Source organism: Bidens hawaiensis, unplaced genomic scaffold (assembly GCF_021521415.1).
Source record: "Bidens hawaiensis isolate Kalapana, Puna unplaced genomic scaffold, B.hawaiensis_p1.1 tig00054195_1, whole genome shotgun sequence".
Classification (NCBI taxonomy): domain Eukaryota; kingdom Viridiplantae; phylum Streptophyta; class Magnoliopsida; order Asterales; family Asteraceae; genus Bidens; species Bidens hawaiensis.
Window position 1 is genome coordinate 58,477 of NW_027499779.1, and position 15,508 is coordinate 73,984.

Below are 15,508 nucleotides of genomic sequence, written 5' to 3' on the forward strand. Positions count from 1 at the left end.
GCTTATAATCTAAGCGTTCGAATTCAAATTCGCAATCTTTATTTAAATAAAAAAAAACCCAATTCGCAAATTTGGGGCTTCTTGATTTCACAACCCAGAAGTTGAATTTGCTTCAATTTTGTTATTACCCAAGTGGGTTGCTTCTTGGATGGTGCTGAATCTTCAATTTTAGGATTTCATTCTTGTTCTGTAAGTATTTATAATTCTAATTAGTTTGTGTAATTGAATATCAATTTTTGAAATTGGAATTAAAAACATCAATTAAAGAAATTGACAGGAACTTTGATTTCTTTTTATTATTATTATTATTATTATTATTATTATTATTATCATTATTATTGTTATTATTCTTATTATTAGGAATTTTGGATTCTAATAATCCGAATTATCACCTGTTGGCCGATAGTAATCCGATAATAACAATCCCGGTGGCATAATCATCATAGATTTTACACTCAATGCACATTTAATTTATATTCACTTTTTGTTGTGTTTCATTTATAATCATTATTGTGAGAGAAATCGAGTGAAAATCAGGTATAAATCTATGATGTTTATGCTATCGGGATTGCAGTTGGCAACAAAAGTGAAAGTTAGGATTATCACCGGTCAAAGTGCAAGTACGGATTGTTATCGGCCAATAGGTCATAGTTAGGATTATTAAAATCCAATTTTCTTCTTATTATTGTTATTGTAATTTGATTTTTTGGTTGAATTTTGAAGGAGGTGAGAATGAAAAGAGGGAAAGATGATGATAAAGCAATGTGGCCAATGTTTCCAAGGCTTCATGTGAATGACACAGACAAAGGAGGTCCAAGGGCACCTCCTAGGAACAAAATGGCTCTTTATGAACAACTTAGTATCCCTTCACAAAGGTTCAATGGTGGGGTGCCCTCGTCTTCAACTCGGGTGAGTTAAATATATATATTTGTGCTATGGTTTGAAGTGATTCATGTTGATTGCTATCATATATGTATTGCCTAATGCGTACCTAAATATTGGTGCTATGTGTGACTTTGCTTATAGGATACTATTAAAAATGGTATATAAAGGAACCTTGAGAGCCGAAATTGATACTTTTAGTTTGTTCGTAAGGATAGTATTGTTTTGAGTATGTGATATAAATTACGCTTCGGAAACGGTATGCAAATTAACCTTAAGGATCCAAATTGATAGTATAAACTTTAAATGCATAATAATTTTAATACTTACTGAATAAAATTATTAGGAGGTTGTATGGATTAAAATACACTTTAGATGAATTTTAATCCAACCGTTTTATTTTTAGCTATTTTTATTTAATTGACTCATTAGAGATTTAAAATAGCCCAAGTTGACCCGTTCATAAGTAAACTAGTTGAGATTGATGCCTCTGGAAATTAAAAAAGTTTGTTATAGCACTTCTATTGGGTTTGAAATTTTTGGATCTGTGGTTAGCTTATGATGTTGGAACTTAACATTTTATCTGACAAGTGTTTTGTGATTTCATCATAGTTTTAGAAGGACAATATTTGAAATTGTGAAGTGTGTACATAGGCTAAAAGGTTCTTAGGATTTTAATAATTGTCGATTAAATCGATATTCTATATACCTAATACATAAGTAATTCGTTGTGCCACGTGTCAGAGTTTTGTGAACCCAGGATTCTTTTTCCCGCTTCTCTTATTTCACCCCTTAGTATGTATAACCTTGGTTTCAAAATGCGTGTCTTGCGCGCATATTGTGATGATGTGATGCTTAGGGCACATCACAGCACTTGATGCGATGCGTTTCCTTGATGCGCCAATATTGCGCTGTTTTTGCATTATGCGGCTGTTCGCATACCGCGCTACGCTGCACGCATTTTGTCTTCTAGGGTCTTTTTAAATTTTGTTGAGGGGCCTGGATTTTTAGTGGATAAATGGGTCGGATCTGTGTATTTAGGGTTTTTATTTTATATTATTATTTACGATGGTTTTTACTTTGTAATGGATAAATGGGCTGGATCTACTGCATGAATAAGTTTATCAATTTATAGTACTGTTTTTTGTTGTTTTATATTGTATAAGTGACACTTTAGAGTCTATCGTACTAATGGTAGTTGTTTATCAGTGTAAGGAGTACAATTTTGATGTTGAATTTAGCTTGATGGGACAACAAGAATGTGCATATTTTAGGCATGTTTCAGTATTTTAGTATTTTTAAAAAAATGAGCGTATCGAATACGTGATGCGCTTTACGCATCTCGCATCCCGCATCCCGCATCGGTTTTTTGGTCAAAACGGATTGAAGCGCATCGCACAATTTAAAACCAAGATAGTAACTTATGTGTGATATCTAACTTCAAATACATTTAATTATTAGTTAGTAACATATACATAATTTCAATTTAAAATATTATTTATAATTCCAAGATCTTCATTACTAACTATTTAGTCTTTCTTTTATTCAACCCGTGCAACACAAGGGTTTCTAACCCAGTAGCTTAGTACACGTATTGGGATATAGAACAAGTTGATAACTTCCGCTATGTCAAATTAACACTCACATTATGGCTACAAGTGGTGGGAAAACTTTAAATACTTTGAATGATGACCAACAAGTTTATTGTTTTCATGTTATTTAGATGACCATGAATGAAAGGGGCACACGTTCTTCATTTCAACAATCTTCTTCAAATCACCCAATCAGGAAGCCAGAAACTCGCCAATCCGATTTCAACCACCACCGCGTGCAACAAGAACATAAAAGGAGACAAGAAGAAGATGACTTTACGGTCCCAATCTTTGACCAACAATCTGGAACAAGTCAGAATCATCAAAATAGAGAAAATGATCACAATGCTAAACAAAAGAATAATAAGTTTCAAAAAGAGAACCCTCAAGGTTTTGCTGCATCTATCTCAAATCAACCGCCCCGACAAAATATTAAAGCTTCATTTAAGGAGACAAATGGCTCAAATAATAGGAACGTAAGGGATCGTCGAGTTGACTTGCAGGCAGATAACACTTTGTGGGGTGATAGTGTGTTAAACGAGGCGTCTAAAGCAAGTGGTTATGAGAATAATTCAGTCCCGTTAAGGGAAGTTCAAAAAGAAGGTTTGAGAAGCCCTAATGATGGTGATGCGGTTTCAGAGAATTCGATGGTTGATTCGATTTGCGGAGTTGATATTTCTCCTGATGACGTTGTCGGGATTATTGGTCAAAAACATTTTTGGAAGGCAAGAAGAGCTATTGTCAAGTAAGTTCTTTTGTTCATTAAATTTTCGGGTTTGATGTCATGGCATTGTTTTTGACCAGTTACCAGGTCATTTGATCTTAAATCGAACTATTTAAATATTGGTTAGTTTGCATAGCTTTTGAAGTTCTAAAAAAGTTACTAACTTGGTAAATATTATGACTGAATTTGAATTTAAAACTGTGTTAGGGATGATGTTTTGGGTCAGTTTTGAACCTTTTCACTTCTTTGTCTACATTATTTTTAAGATTTGTGTGTTTCAAACTAAAAAAAGCATTGATGCTCAATTTAATTTGCAATCTATTTTATTTATTTTTTGTTCTCATTTTATATGGGCAAATATGCAACTTTAATTTGAAAACATTACAGAAAGTGTTTGTGAATAGATTAAAAAACCCTAAGGGTGCGCTCGTTTCACAGAATTCGTGGGAATTCAAAGGAATTGGAATTAAAATCCCATGGCATGGCATGCTCGTTTCGTTGGAATTGGAATCTTAATTTCATTTTGGCGTGTTCGGTTGTCAAAGAATTGGAATTCAATTTGTTCAAATTCCTTTAAATAAACGAATTCCAAATCCTTCCAAAATGTGAAGGAATTCAACTAAATTCATAGGAATCTTTGATAGATCGACGTCTCGGGTGTCTTCGCGTTCGGTTCGACGCCCGGGTCGGTTCGCGTTCGGGTCGACGCCCAGGATCGATTCGCGTTTGGTCGCCCCTGGTCGGTTCGTCTCATTTCTCGAGTTTTTTTTAAACAAGGACAACGAATAAAACATTTAGTTATTTTACTTTTTTTGTTTTTGATTTACATTTTGAGTTATTAATTTATTATTATTATTTTTGAATATTTTTTTGAGGGGTTTTTTTTATCTTAATAGAAAGCCCCTAAAAAATAAAAAAATCATAACGTAAAATATAAATAAAAACATAAAATTTAAAAAAACTAAAATGTTTCCTCCTTTATCCTCGTTAAGGAAAAAAAAACCCAAAACCTGTTCCGACCCAAACCAAAACAACCCTTTTTTTGATTGACATGTTCTGACCCAAACCTGCTTCAACTCATGACCCGTTCGACCCAGCCCAACCCATTTGCCACCCCTACCTGAAGGTGGTGGCGTTGGCTGGAGCTGCGGAGATATTGGTGGTGATAGATTACAATTCATTTGTCAAACGAACACGTCAAGAATGGAATTGAATTTCAGTTCCTTTCAATTCCAATTCCTATTGGAATGCTCAGATTCCAAATCCAATTCTTTCCAATTCCAATCCATTCTGTGAAACGAGCGCCCTAAGTTCCTATCTATGAAGCATGGGGACGCCCCCAAGGGTTGAGTACCGGTCCCGGGGACGGGAATGCGACCGAAAAGCCACTGAAACGTTTCCCTAACGATTCTGGTAAATGGGGACGGATCCAACACAGCATCGGTGACGTTTCTATATAATATTCCGGCTACTTTACTAGCGGTTACAACGATGATATAGTTAAAGCAGGGATAGGGGAAGAAGATGCATTGCACGGTCTTCTAGGTCTTTAAATCATTTGTATTTTATTTAAAAATATAAAATATTAATAATAATATAATATTGTTGTGTACTAATTCATTTGCATTTACATTTGACTAGGTCAACAAAAAATTTATGTTTACTTTAACCCTCCATCATGGGGTATCGACAACATGTATAGACTTCTAAATTAAAGTCAGTCACTCAGTCGGTCAGTCCTTTTATGTTACTTGAATATTTTACTTATTATGCTGTTATATATTTGTTAGTTTATTTAACTAAGCTGATTTTTTTTAATATACTATTGCTTATAACTTAGTAAACTATATCATGATAAGTAAATTCTAATTTGGACTTTGTTTAATATATTTTTTATCTTTTTTATATTTCTTTTGCCGTACCTTTACCGTACCCGTATCTTGGATTTTGAGTTTTGTCATTACCCGTTCCCGTGCTACATAGGTTCCTATAATATGCTGACTGTGTTTGAGCGCGTCTCATTTTGTGTCCTTTTGTTTGCAGCCAACAGAGAGTGTTTGCTGTTCAAGTGTTCGAGCTCCACAGATTGATAAAGGTAAGTCGAGTCAACTGCCTATATGGTTTTTAACCAATATCCCTGAATTATCACTCTTTTTCTCATACGATTCTTTCAGTCAAAAGTGTTGGGCCGTCTTACTGTTTTGCTTAGAATTGGCGGCTCAACTGGTTGGGCAACGAGTCAAAATAGGAAATTTTGGTACGGTTGGTTGACCCGGAAAACATTTTGTGCTTTTTAAAGCATTTAGCATGTCAAATCTAGTTACGAAAACTACTATCTACTAGTAATTTAATTTTTAACTACTCATACAACTACTTTTACTTATAGTTAATACTAGCTTTAGAACCCGTGCAACACATGGAATGTAACAATCCATAAAGTTCTTAAATTCGCATATACATCTTATAGATGGAAAATGTATTACATATAATAATGAAAATAATAACAAATTTACATTTATAATTCATGAATCTCTAAATACCTCTTTGTATACATCATTTGATTTATGCCTATTTAGCTTCAATCCAATAGCACCTGGCAAGATTACTAAAAATGTAAAAAAGAGAAACCGTCAATGTTTGAATCATATAAATGGTGTAGCCCAAAAATGTTGGTGGTCAAAATGTGTAACAATCACTTAATCATTGGTTAACAAAAAAAAATATAGATCCAAATTACTTTTAGGACCATCCGTTCTTCTGGTTTAAAAATTTCAAGCCTAAATGACAGAACTGCAAACAAACCGAACAGAACCCATTGTGACAACTAAAATGAACATTTTTGAAGAACCAAAATTTTGGTTTGAGCCTACAATCGAACCAAACCGACGGTTGCACACCCCTAGTGGTAGCCACAAAGAGATTGATTTTAAAAACATATAGAATCATCGTATCAAATATTGTTTTAGAATGTAACGCCTTTGACCTAAAAGTCAAAGTATCATGATAAAGTGGAAAAACTTATATATTTTTCACCTTTTCAGCACTTGTGAAATACAGGCTAGCATCAAAAGCCTGCAGTACAAAATAAGTAATTGGTTACTCATGATTTGTGAGAACCGCAAGGGCGTTGTCAACACAGTCAATCCAGCCCGGACCATTTTGACCTTGGGGTCACACTAAAGAGTAATATTATTAGTACATGAGATAACTAAATGAAATGAGTGTAGCGTGAGGTCTTTAAGAAGCTTGGGGTACTATCTTGAGATTTATATGACCTCCGGTGCCACTTTCTATCTGACCAATCCAAATATGTTTGCCAACCAGGAAAGAAGACTACTAATATTTAATTATGATGTATAACATCTATAATTAAATTTAATGTTTTTAAGGATTGTATGAAAACAATATACCTTGTCAATGTAGGACCATACCAAATTCTCATGTCTTGCACAATGCTATCTGATCGACCATCTACAAACATTATATAAGTAAAAAATAAGATTTGAATTTTGATTACATAAATGCTACCAAAAATAGCAAAATGAATGATGTAAACTAGCCAACAGCTATTTTTGTAAGACCAGGAAGGAATCAGTGTTAAGTTTACAAATGTCAGTTTATCATAAATAAATCAGTATAGAGTTGTGTCCGCGCGCTACAGCAGGTTTTGGGCTTGAGTTACATAAAGTAAATTTGCTTGTTTTTATCCAAACAGCATTATATTAAGTAGACTAAATAAGACATTTGATAGCTTTTAATGGCCCGCACCAAGTGTAGCTGCAGATACATTAAGTTTTGCTAATAGTTACAAAAGTTGCCGACTTGAGTTCCTAACTAGATGCAGGTATGTTCTTGATATGAATTTTGATATTGACATAGTTACCAGTAATTTAGGTAATATTCCTAAAAAGCTACTGTCTTTTCATCGAGTCGGGTCAATCGCAACACTTTCATAAGCTTTACAGAAATTTAAAATAGAAGATACATTTAGAACACCTTTGACACCTACATTTGACTCGTTAAGAGATGAAACATAAACAAAATCTCGTTTAGCAATAGCAACAGATTATTCGAGTCTCAAAGGACTTGGTTTGACTCGTTAAGAGATATAAACGTGATTTGAATCTACCTGTTCCTAAGCGAGTTAGGTAAGATATGACAAAGAATAAACTGAACTTTATTTTAGGTTAGAAACACATGTTGGTTGGGTGAGAAATAAATGGTTAAGCAGATATTTTTATTCCCTTTTTCATGCTACTTAGGGTAAGAAAAAAAATAAAATTTAACTTATTCCTTTATGATTTAATACAATATCTAATTAACCAAGAGCATTAAAAAAACCTCAATTTGGCTTGTATATGTTTGACCCGTAACCCAACTGGCCCGTTCAAGAAACTTAACAGGTCCACATCGCTTTCTTGTATGTTATATTTATAAATTTGAAAAACTGGACAAACAAAGCTGGTCCATACCCAACTCACTTGGGCATGTACTGTATAATTACCCAGTTTGGCTCGACCTATTTAGGTACTTGAGAACATCTATATTTGTCCAATCCACATACATGAGAAGAAATATTCAAGCTCTGGTATTTGAACAATGTTAGCATGAATTGATGACACATGTAAAGCAAAATCTCTGTAAACACAGATTATAAAACTAAACCTAATTTTATTATAATTTTCTCGATAAAAATAAAATGAAAAGAACAAAAATTTGGACATGGAATTAGTAACCAGACTTTTTAGAGAAACTGTAGCCCATTGAACCGATGTGCGTGTGCGGTTTTGGAGTTAGATGATTCCTTGGATACTCTTTCTTATAAGTGCCTCTTAACTTTTTCATGAGTTTGGCCATGCGGTATGTGATTTGAAACAAGAGAAATGGTTTTAGAGACTTCATAACTTATATCCATATATCTACATATATATGAAAAAAAGGAAACGGGTCAAACAGGTTGAAAACCGGTAAAAGTTTTTCAACACAGCCACAACAATAAGGAATACTCACAATATGATCGTTACACCCTTCTCATGCTTCTTACACTTCAGATTCTTATTATCTTATCCAAGTATATTTGATGACATGAATTTTTTCATGTAAATATGTTATTATTCAAGTTTTCAGGGGTATATATGAAATTATCTACTCGCTTTTAAGTAAAATGATTTAAAAGGTTTTGTGCATTAAATCAAAATTTTAAAACGCTTTGATGGACACTAAATGTAACACGAATGATTAAAACTTAATTATGTAAAACAGGTTCAGAGATTAATTGCCGGATCGCCTCATCTTTTGGTTGAAGAAAACGCGTATATAACAAAACCACCAAAAGTTTCACCAATCAAGAAAATTCCTATCGAGTATATTATGAAGTCCACTATTGATACACCTAAGAACATAAACAACCTTGAGAAACCGAACGATGACATGGAATTCTCAGCCGAGAATGCGGTTGGCAAGGTGTCTCTATCTTCTGTGCAAAATGGCAGTCAGACAACGAACTGCAGACCGTTTGGGGGGCACCCGCTGCCACCATCTGATCAAAATATGGGCTCTTGGAATTTTAGCCTGCCACCTGGACCTGGACCTGGACCCCAATGGTTGATTCCTGTTATGTCTCCATCTGAGGGACTTGTTTACAAACCGTACCCTGCTCCAGGGTTCATGAATCCAGTTTATGGTGGATGTGGTCCTCTTGGTTCCATGCCTGGGCCTGGTAAAGTCTTCTTTGACTTTTGGTCTTTTCGTCAATTTTATTTTAATGCTTGCGATTTTTATAGAAACTTTTACTGGGGGGGTTGCATGGGTCAGTTTTGGACTTTTACGGGACCGAAAACCGGAATTTCGGTTATTTAGTTTTCAAAGACGTTCGGTTTCCATTTTTTACTTTGGTTTTACCATCTGGGCTTGAAATTTTTGGGCTGAACCAAAAAGTTTGGCCTAAATATTTTTGTTACTTAATGATTAATTGATTATTATACAATTTTTAAGCTTTTGAGTTTTGGTTTTTTTCTGTTTGAGTTCAGTTCGGCTTTTGGGTTTTACCATTTGGAATTAACATCTTTGGGCCCAAAAAAAAAAGAAATTTTGGCCCAAAATAAATAATTTGGCCGAAATCTTGTTATTTAATGATTACTTGATTATTATACATTTGGGCTAAAATATTTGGGTTACATTATTTATTAAGTCTTTATAAATTACCCAACATCCAAATTGAAATCCATAAATTCGGTTCAGTTTTTTCGGTTTTAATTACATGCAAAACTGCAGCCAAACCGAAAATTCGGTTTTTACGAAAAATAAACCAAACCATTTGTTTTTGTTTAGGCCCAGTTATTTCAGTCAGGGATTGGTTTTCCCAATTTCAGGCACACCCCTAATTTTTACACCAGTTTTGAAATATTAAAGTCACTGAACTTTGCTTAAATGAACATGTGAAATTGTAAAAAACATCGTTTACAAACACAAGTTTAAATAAGTTTTAAGGACTTCAGTATACAGTATGTTGGTTTTGTGATTTTCACAAGCTAAATTTGCAATTTTGAATACTAAGCAGGGTATAATATCCCAAGCTATGGTGCATCACCATCACATCATCATCACCGTCATTATTATGAAGGGTCCTTAGGGGTTAACCCGTTCACCCCACTCCCGGCTAGTCACGGTTACTTCCCTTCTTACGGTATGCAAATGGCTAACACATTGGTCTCAAGCTCCACCACAGTCGAGCCAATCAAGCCCTTCAACCAAGGCTCAACCGACGTTCAAACCGAGAAAAACGGACACACAGTCATTCCAAACACGGTCAAGAATAATATTTCTTCTAAAGATACTGAGGTCCAAGCCAGTACAGCAAGCAGTCGAAGCGATAAGACAAAAGACCAAAACGCCCTTCCTCTTTTTCCAACCACTCCTCTGGCTTCCAGGGGCAGTCCTGCCCCTGAAGCTTCTCGGTTGGTTGAAACAACGGGCCCACCTCGTGTTATTAGAGTTGTACCTCATAATGCACGGTCGGCAACTGCATCTGTTGCACGGATTTTCCAGTCCATACAAGAGGAAAGAAAGCATCATGATTCTGGTTAGATTGCGCTTGTGTTGGAAGACCCTTTGGTGTTGTACTTTGTGCTTCTGTGATTGTAACTTCCGTCTTAATGCCGTGATTGTTGAATACAACAGGATGTATGTATATGTATATAAATGTATGTCTGTATGCAAAGAGTATGACATAAAGTGGTAGGCATTGTTTTATATGTATGTAAGCATGCTTGCTTCAAGTTTTCATTGTAGGCATTGTTTTGAAGTTGTACACATGATTCAGTGCTTGGTTTATATTTAGGTTCAAATTATACACCTTTTTTTATTCCAGGTCTGTCATTATATAAGGTGGGCTTGTTTCGCAATCTTGTACTGAATCATTAGCATTAAAAAACCTGATTGATTAAGAGTTAGCCTCTGAATCATTTAGCATGTCTCTGAAACTTAACAATTAAAAGGCTATCAACTCATTCTTAAAACGGGTGACATTTGGTGTTCAGCACAATTAAGGATAATGATTTTGGCACACCAAAAAGCATGATATGATAGTAGAGTATGTTGCAAGCCGAGTATGTTCAATATACTCATCAATCCGAAAATGAGTTCAATGTGTGGGTGCATAATCACTTATGTTTATCTTATTGTGACACTGCAACTGATTTTTTAATATATAACTGATAACATTACATACGGACGATATACATGCATATGAATATAAAGCTATACATGGTTGAAGACTAACAACATATACATATGATATTTGGCAAATTTAAGCATACGGGTCGACCAATCTTTGAAGAATCTAGAACATCATGCTGTGAAACCCCTGCTAAGTGAACTCCAAGGGTTTGAGGGGAAGGTGGTGCATGCTTGTGATGATGCAGCAGCCATCTGGTCATTTGTGACTCCAGAGTTACACAAATTAGCAATCGATCGCATGTGTTTCATACCGTATTGTGATAAAGATCCACAATGTGTCTCAAATGTCCTCACCTATACATACACAAGCATAATATTTAAGAAAATTGCAACAAATACCAAACCGAGAGAGACGATTACTGGCTTACAAATGTTTTAAGGCAAGTCCAGTCATCAACTAGAGGCTTTCCAGCTGATCTAACCGTGTTTAGCACCTCTGGACCCTTTTCTAAACCAAACAGAACCTTGCCAATGAGTTGTATGCTGCTGTCTCTGTGCATTCTGTGAGACATTGCTTCCATAAACGTTTTCTGAGCCTCGGTTTTACTGTCAGAACCTTCTGGAGCCGTCCGGTACTGTCACAAAATTTGAGATTAATGAAGTGAACGATGAACGAAGAACGAAAGAATAAGGTTCGGGTTAGCAAACCTTATGCCAGAAATGTAAAAGATCAGCATCACGCTGGTTAACAGCTTTCGGTGACCGAAATATAGCGTTTTCTTCAATAAAAGTGAAATTTTCATTTGCAGGGTTTGTACCCATATACATGTAAAGATTATCTGTGCTGAGTGGCAAGTCTCCATATTGCATCACATGAGATCCATAATAAGAGTTATCACTTGAAGTTCTTTTCTTAACCTGCAAATATTAAATAACAAATGACACTAAATGAGTAAACTATTATTCTTTAAAAATACTCTGCGTTTGTCATTTTAAGAAACCAAACTCGTGTTCTTACCAGTTTATACCGCTGCCTGATCGTTTCTGTTCGCAGGTTATGTGCATCACTGTAAGCAATAACAGAATCAGTTAACAAAACAAGAGGGATACGCGTACCCTTGCAAAACTAGTTAAAAGGGTATTATGGTAATTTAACATACCAATCTTCCATCCAGGCGACACTATACAAGTCACCCAAACAAGTGGTATACTCAGGGGGTGGGCTAGGATAATCCCCGGGGCAATACGTGCCCCAACTGCTCTCATCCGGGCCAGAGGCGGTGGTTGCATAAATATTTAAACCTTGAGGAAGAAGACCCTCAAATATACTTCCAGACTCACAGGCTTCAAGGTAAAATACCAAGCTTTTATATGTTCCGGAAGCATGCTTTTGTTTCAACACATCAATAAGATCATTTGCATACAAGTAAGGATTTGTTGGCATCCCTGATAACATTTACAAAATTACCACAAAATATCAGTAAACTGAATAACTGATAAAAGTTGTTTCAGTTTTTTTTTTTTTTTAAATCTGTCACTAACCAAGCACACCGGGACCACCATGGTCCGTGTAGTAAATGAAGATCCGGTCATTTGGACCACTATACACAACCTTTCCACTTCGCCTTTAACTTTAGTTTTGTCACCGAGCAAAACAGCAAAAAAGTTGTCAACATTCACATCATCCCCGGTGTAATCCTGGTTCACGCAATTGTGACACGTCAGAAAACGAAATTATTAAATTTTGGTTATTGTAAATGGTTAAGGAGAAAATGCAAACCTTTGGTACTCCATGGTACACATCATCTCCATCTGGGCTGTTAATGATGACTCCTTGTCTGGGATTATATGGATTGTAGGCGATGTCGTCGTACATGAATACAACAATGTTTTCATCCTTGAGGCCACCGGATTTCAGGATTTGATATGCATGGCATACATCTGCCTGCAAACATAAATTTAGCATAGTCAAAAACATACCAAATCATGAATTTCTCTTAGCTAGAAAATTAACATAGGCTAGGAATTGTTATGATACGTTTTATGTAATCATAAACTCATAATTTATAAATGTTACTTGATTAAAAAGAATTTACAAAGACAGTAACCTGTTCTAGTTCTTTCAAGTGTTTTTGTTTTAAGTTTTAACCATGGCTGATTGGACCGGACTGGCTACATAAACATCGACTGAGCTTATTTAAACCGTCCACTTGCCCGGTTGAATCGGCTATCCGACCCATGTAGTCGAACCAGATTCCAACCTTTTCTATTTTCTTTCTTCTAAAATCTAATTTACTATTTAGGGGTGGGATCTGCTACAAATAAAATTTACCTACTAAACGTACAAATAACTAGAGTAATTAATTATTATTACCTTACAGTTTTGAGCTAGAGTAATCACACTACAAAAATGAAGTAGAGTAATAACAATTACTCTAGCTTAAAAATTGTAGAGTAATAATAATTAATGTAGTTATTTGCATGCTTACGCTAAATTTGTTTCTACTTGATCCTAACACTATTTATTTATTTCAATCTGTATATTTTGTTTACACTTTACATTCACAAAGAGTAGTTAATAGTTACATATTTTGTTTAAATCATGGTTGCAAAAATGGCGCCACGGCACCGGGTAATCTCCGAGTACTAGACGATTACTTTCCGAGTAGGCAGAGTACTCACAAATCCCATGTCGACATAGTTGACCCCACCTAGCGACTTATGCAACCATGGTTTTAATTATATATATTTACTTTAAAATTATATATGACATTGTCAGTTGCAAATCAGAATCAATGAAAACCTTGATCAAGTAGCAACAAACATAATTCACCAAAATCATCATCATCATCATCATCGTACTAAATCCCACCAATAGCAAAGCTATAATAGGGTCTGAGGAGGGTAAGATGACCTCTACCATGGGAACAGAGAGGCTGCTTCTGCTTCCGGGAGACCTCCGACTCTGATTATAATTCACCAAAAAAAAAAAAAAAACATTTGACGTGGGGTTTTAGTAATGATCACCTGATGCCTGTAGTTCCCGTAACCGTTGGATCCGGCGATCAAGATCGCCCATCGGGTACCAACGGAGTCATCGTCAACGTCATGTTTTTCCGACGGCAACCGGATAATATTATTATTAATATCATCAGCCAGTTCACGGCCGTTGACTACTGCGATCATAAAGACAGCATATAGAGTGATCAGGTGACGAATCATCTTCATCGTTGTCTACAGATTACAATACAAATATAAACAGTGTGTGTGTATATATAGAAAGTAGAAAGATAATATGTGTATGGGTACAAGCATTTAATGCTTACAGTACAAAGGGAATTTTATAATTTAAAACTTTTTTATGCTTGTATTAAGATAGCGTTTACAACAAACCCCAATCCTGAATAATCTTTTTTTAAGATAGATGTCAATTGTTTATATTGATTTTAAAACTTCAAGCTCTGACTCAATTAAAACACAATCAATGATAGGTTTTGAAACTGATACCTTAAGATTCCAAGTAGAGGTGGCAAAAAAACAGGTTAATGGAACCAAAACGAAAATCAAACCGAAACCAAGCCTGTCTGAAATTGATTATTTAGGAACCGGTTTGGAACCGGTTGAGACCGTATGTTTGAAACAGTTTGTAATTCTCTTCACAAAAGTTGGCTCCAAACCAAAACCCGTCAGGAAGCAGTAAAAAAATTTATCATAACTTGATAAAAAACCTGTTTCAACCTAAACCAGTTGACTTGACACTCTGTACACCTCTCTAATCCCAAATTTTAAACATCACATTTTCATATTATTGAATCAGAAAACAAATTGCAATAATTGTTTTAGGGGCCTTAGTTTTGGTTGTATGACAGTTTGGTCCCTCGTGACTCATAGCGTATGAAGTGTGGGGACAATGAATATTCTGAAGCTCAACTTGGGAAAGAGTTTTGTTCTTTTGTCTAAAAGTCATGAAAATGATTTTTTAACCATGAGAAAGACATAAAATGATTTTTATCTTTAAAATATGTTGCGTATTTTATGCTTAACAATAATGATTTTCAAGTCTAAAACATGTCTCACGTTTAATGTTTAAAATTGATTTTATGTGTTATATTTTTTTTTGTCATTATTTACTATTTTAATTAAAAAATTAAATAAAATTTAAAAAACATATTATATTATTTAAGCCTGCCTATCAATAGATGATATAAAAAAAATTTTATTCATGCTTATTTGTGTCTACTCTAGCTCTACTGTAGCTCCATTGACTCAAATTATAGGCCGAATCATAATAAGTTACTCAGAAAACAGTTGCTAACTTCTACGAAGTGATCTTCAACTCGATTACAAAAAAGAATAATATTATTGAAGAAACACTAAGTGACCCGGTACAGATTATAGATAATCTGGGGGTTAAGTAATGTTTCCCACGAGGATGAGGTCCAACAGAAACGGTTGTTCTTCAGGGGACCTGCAAAACAAACACCGTAAGCTCGTCACTGAGAAGGGGGGGGGGGTTTCCTCCTTGTGACCACCCTCCGGCGTGAGAATCAGACTAGATTGCTCTGAATATAAGTGTATATTAAGAGATTGCTAGATAACTGGATAGCAGATGATCTTACCATTCCAAGATGTT

At 35.1% G+C, this 15,508-nt stretch overlaps 1 protein-coding gene and 1 pseudogene across 2 annotated transcripts; one reads left to right on the forward strand and one right to left on the reverse strand.

The window, feature by feature from the left end:
* Nucleotides 1–712: 712 nt before the first annotated feature.
* Nucleotides 713–10,509, forward strand: LOC143600512 (protein EARLY FLOWERING 3-like). The gene is made up of 5 exons (XM_077078182.1): nucleotides 713–909; nucleotides 2,606–3,219; nucleotides 5,242–5,293; nucleotides 8,461–8,917; nucleotides 9,758–10,509. The coding sequence occupies exons 1-5, from the start codon at nucleotides 733–735 to the stop codon at nucleotides 10,282–10,284; spliced, it is 1,827 nt and encodes a 608-aa protein (XP_076934297.1). The 5' UTR covers nucleotides 713–732; the 3' UTR covers nucleotides 10,285–10,509.
* A 412-nt stretch (nucleotides 10,510–10,921) lies between these two features.
* On the reverse strand, nucleotides 10,922–14,103 carry LOC143600511 (vacuolar-processing enzyme-like; annotated as a pseudogene). The gene is made up of 8 exons (XR_013147485.1): nucleotides 13,903–14,103; nucleotides 12,656–12,820; nucleotides 12,418–12,573; nucleotides 12,036–12,321; nucleotides 11,894–11,942; nucleotides 11,584–11,793; nucleotides 11,304–11,510; nucleotides 10,922–11,229 (listed from the first exon to the last, which is right to left on the reverse strand). The product of XR_013147485.1 is annotated as a vacuolar-processing enzyme-like (transcript).
* Between the last annotated feature and the right edge of the window lie 1,405 nt (nucleotides 14,104–15,508).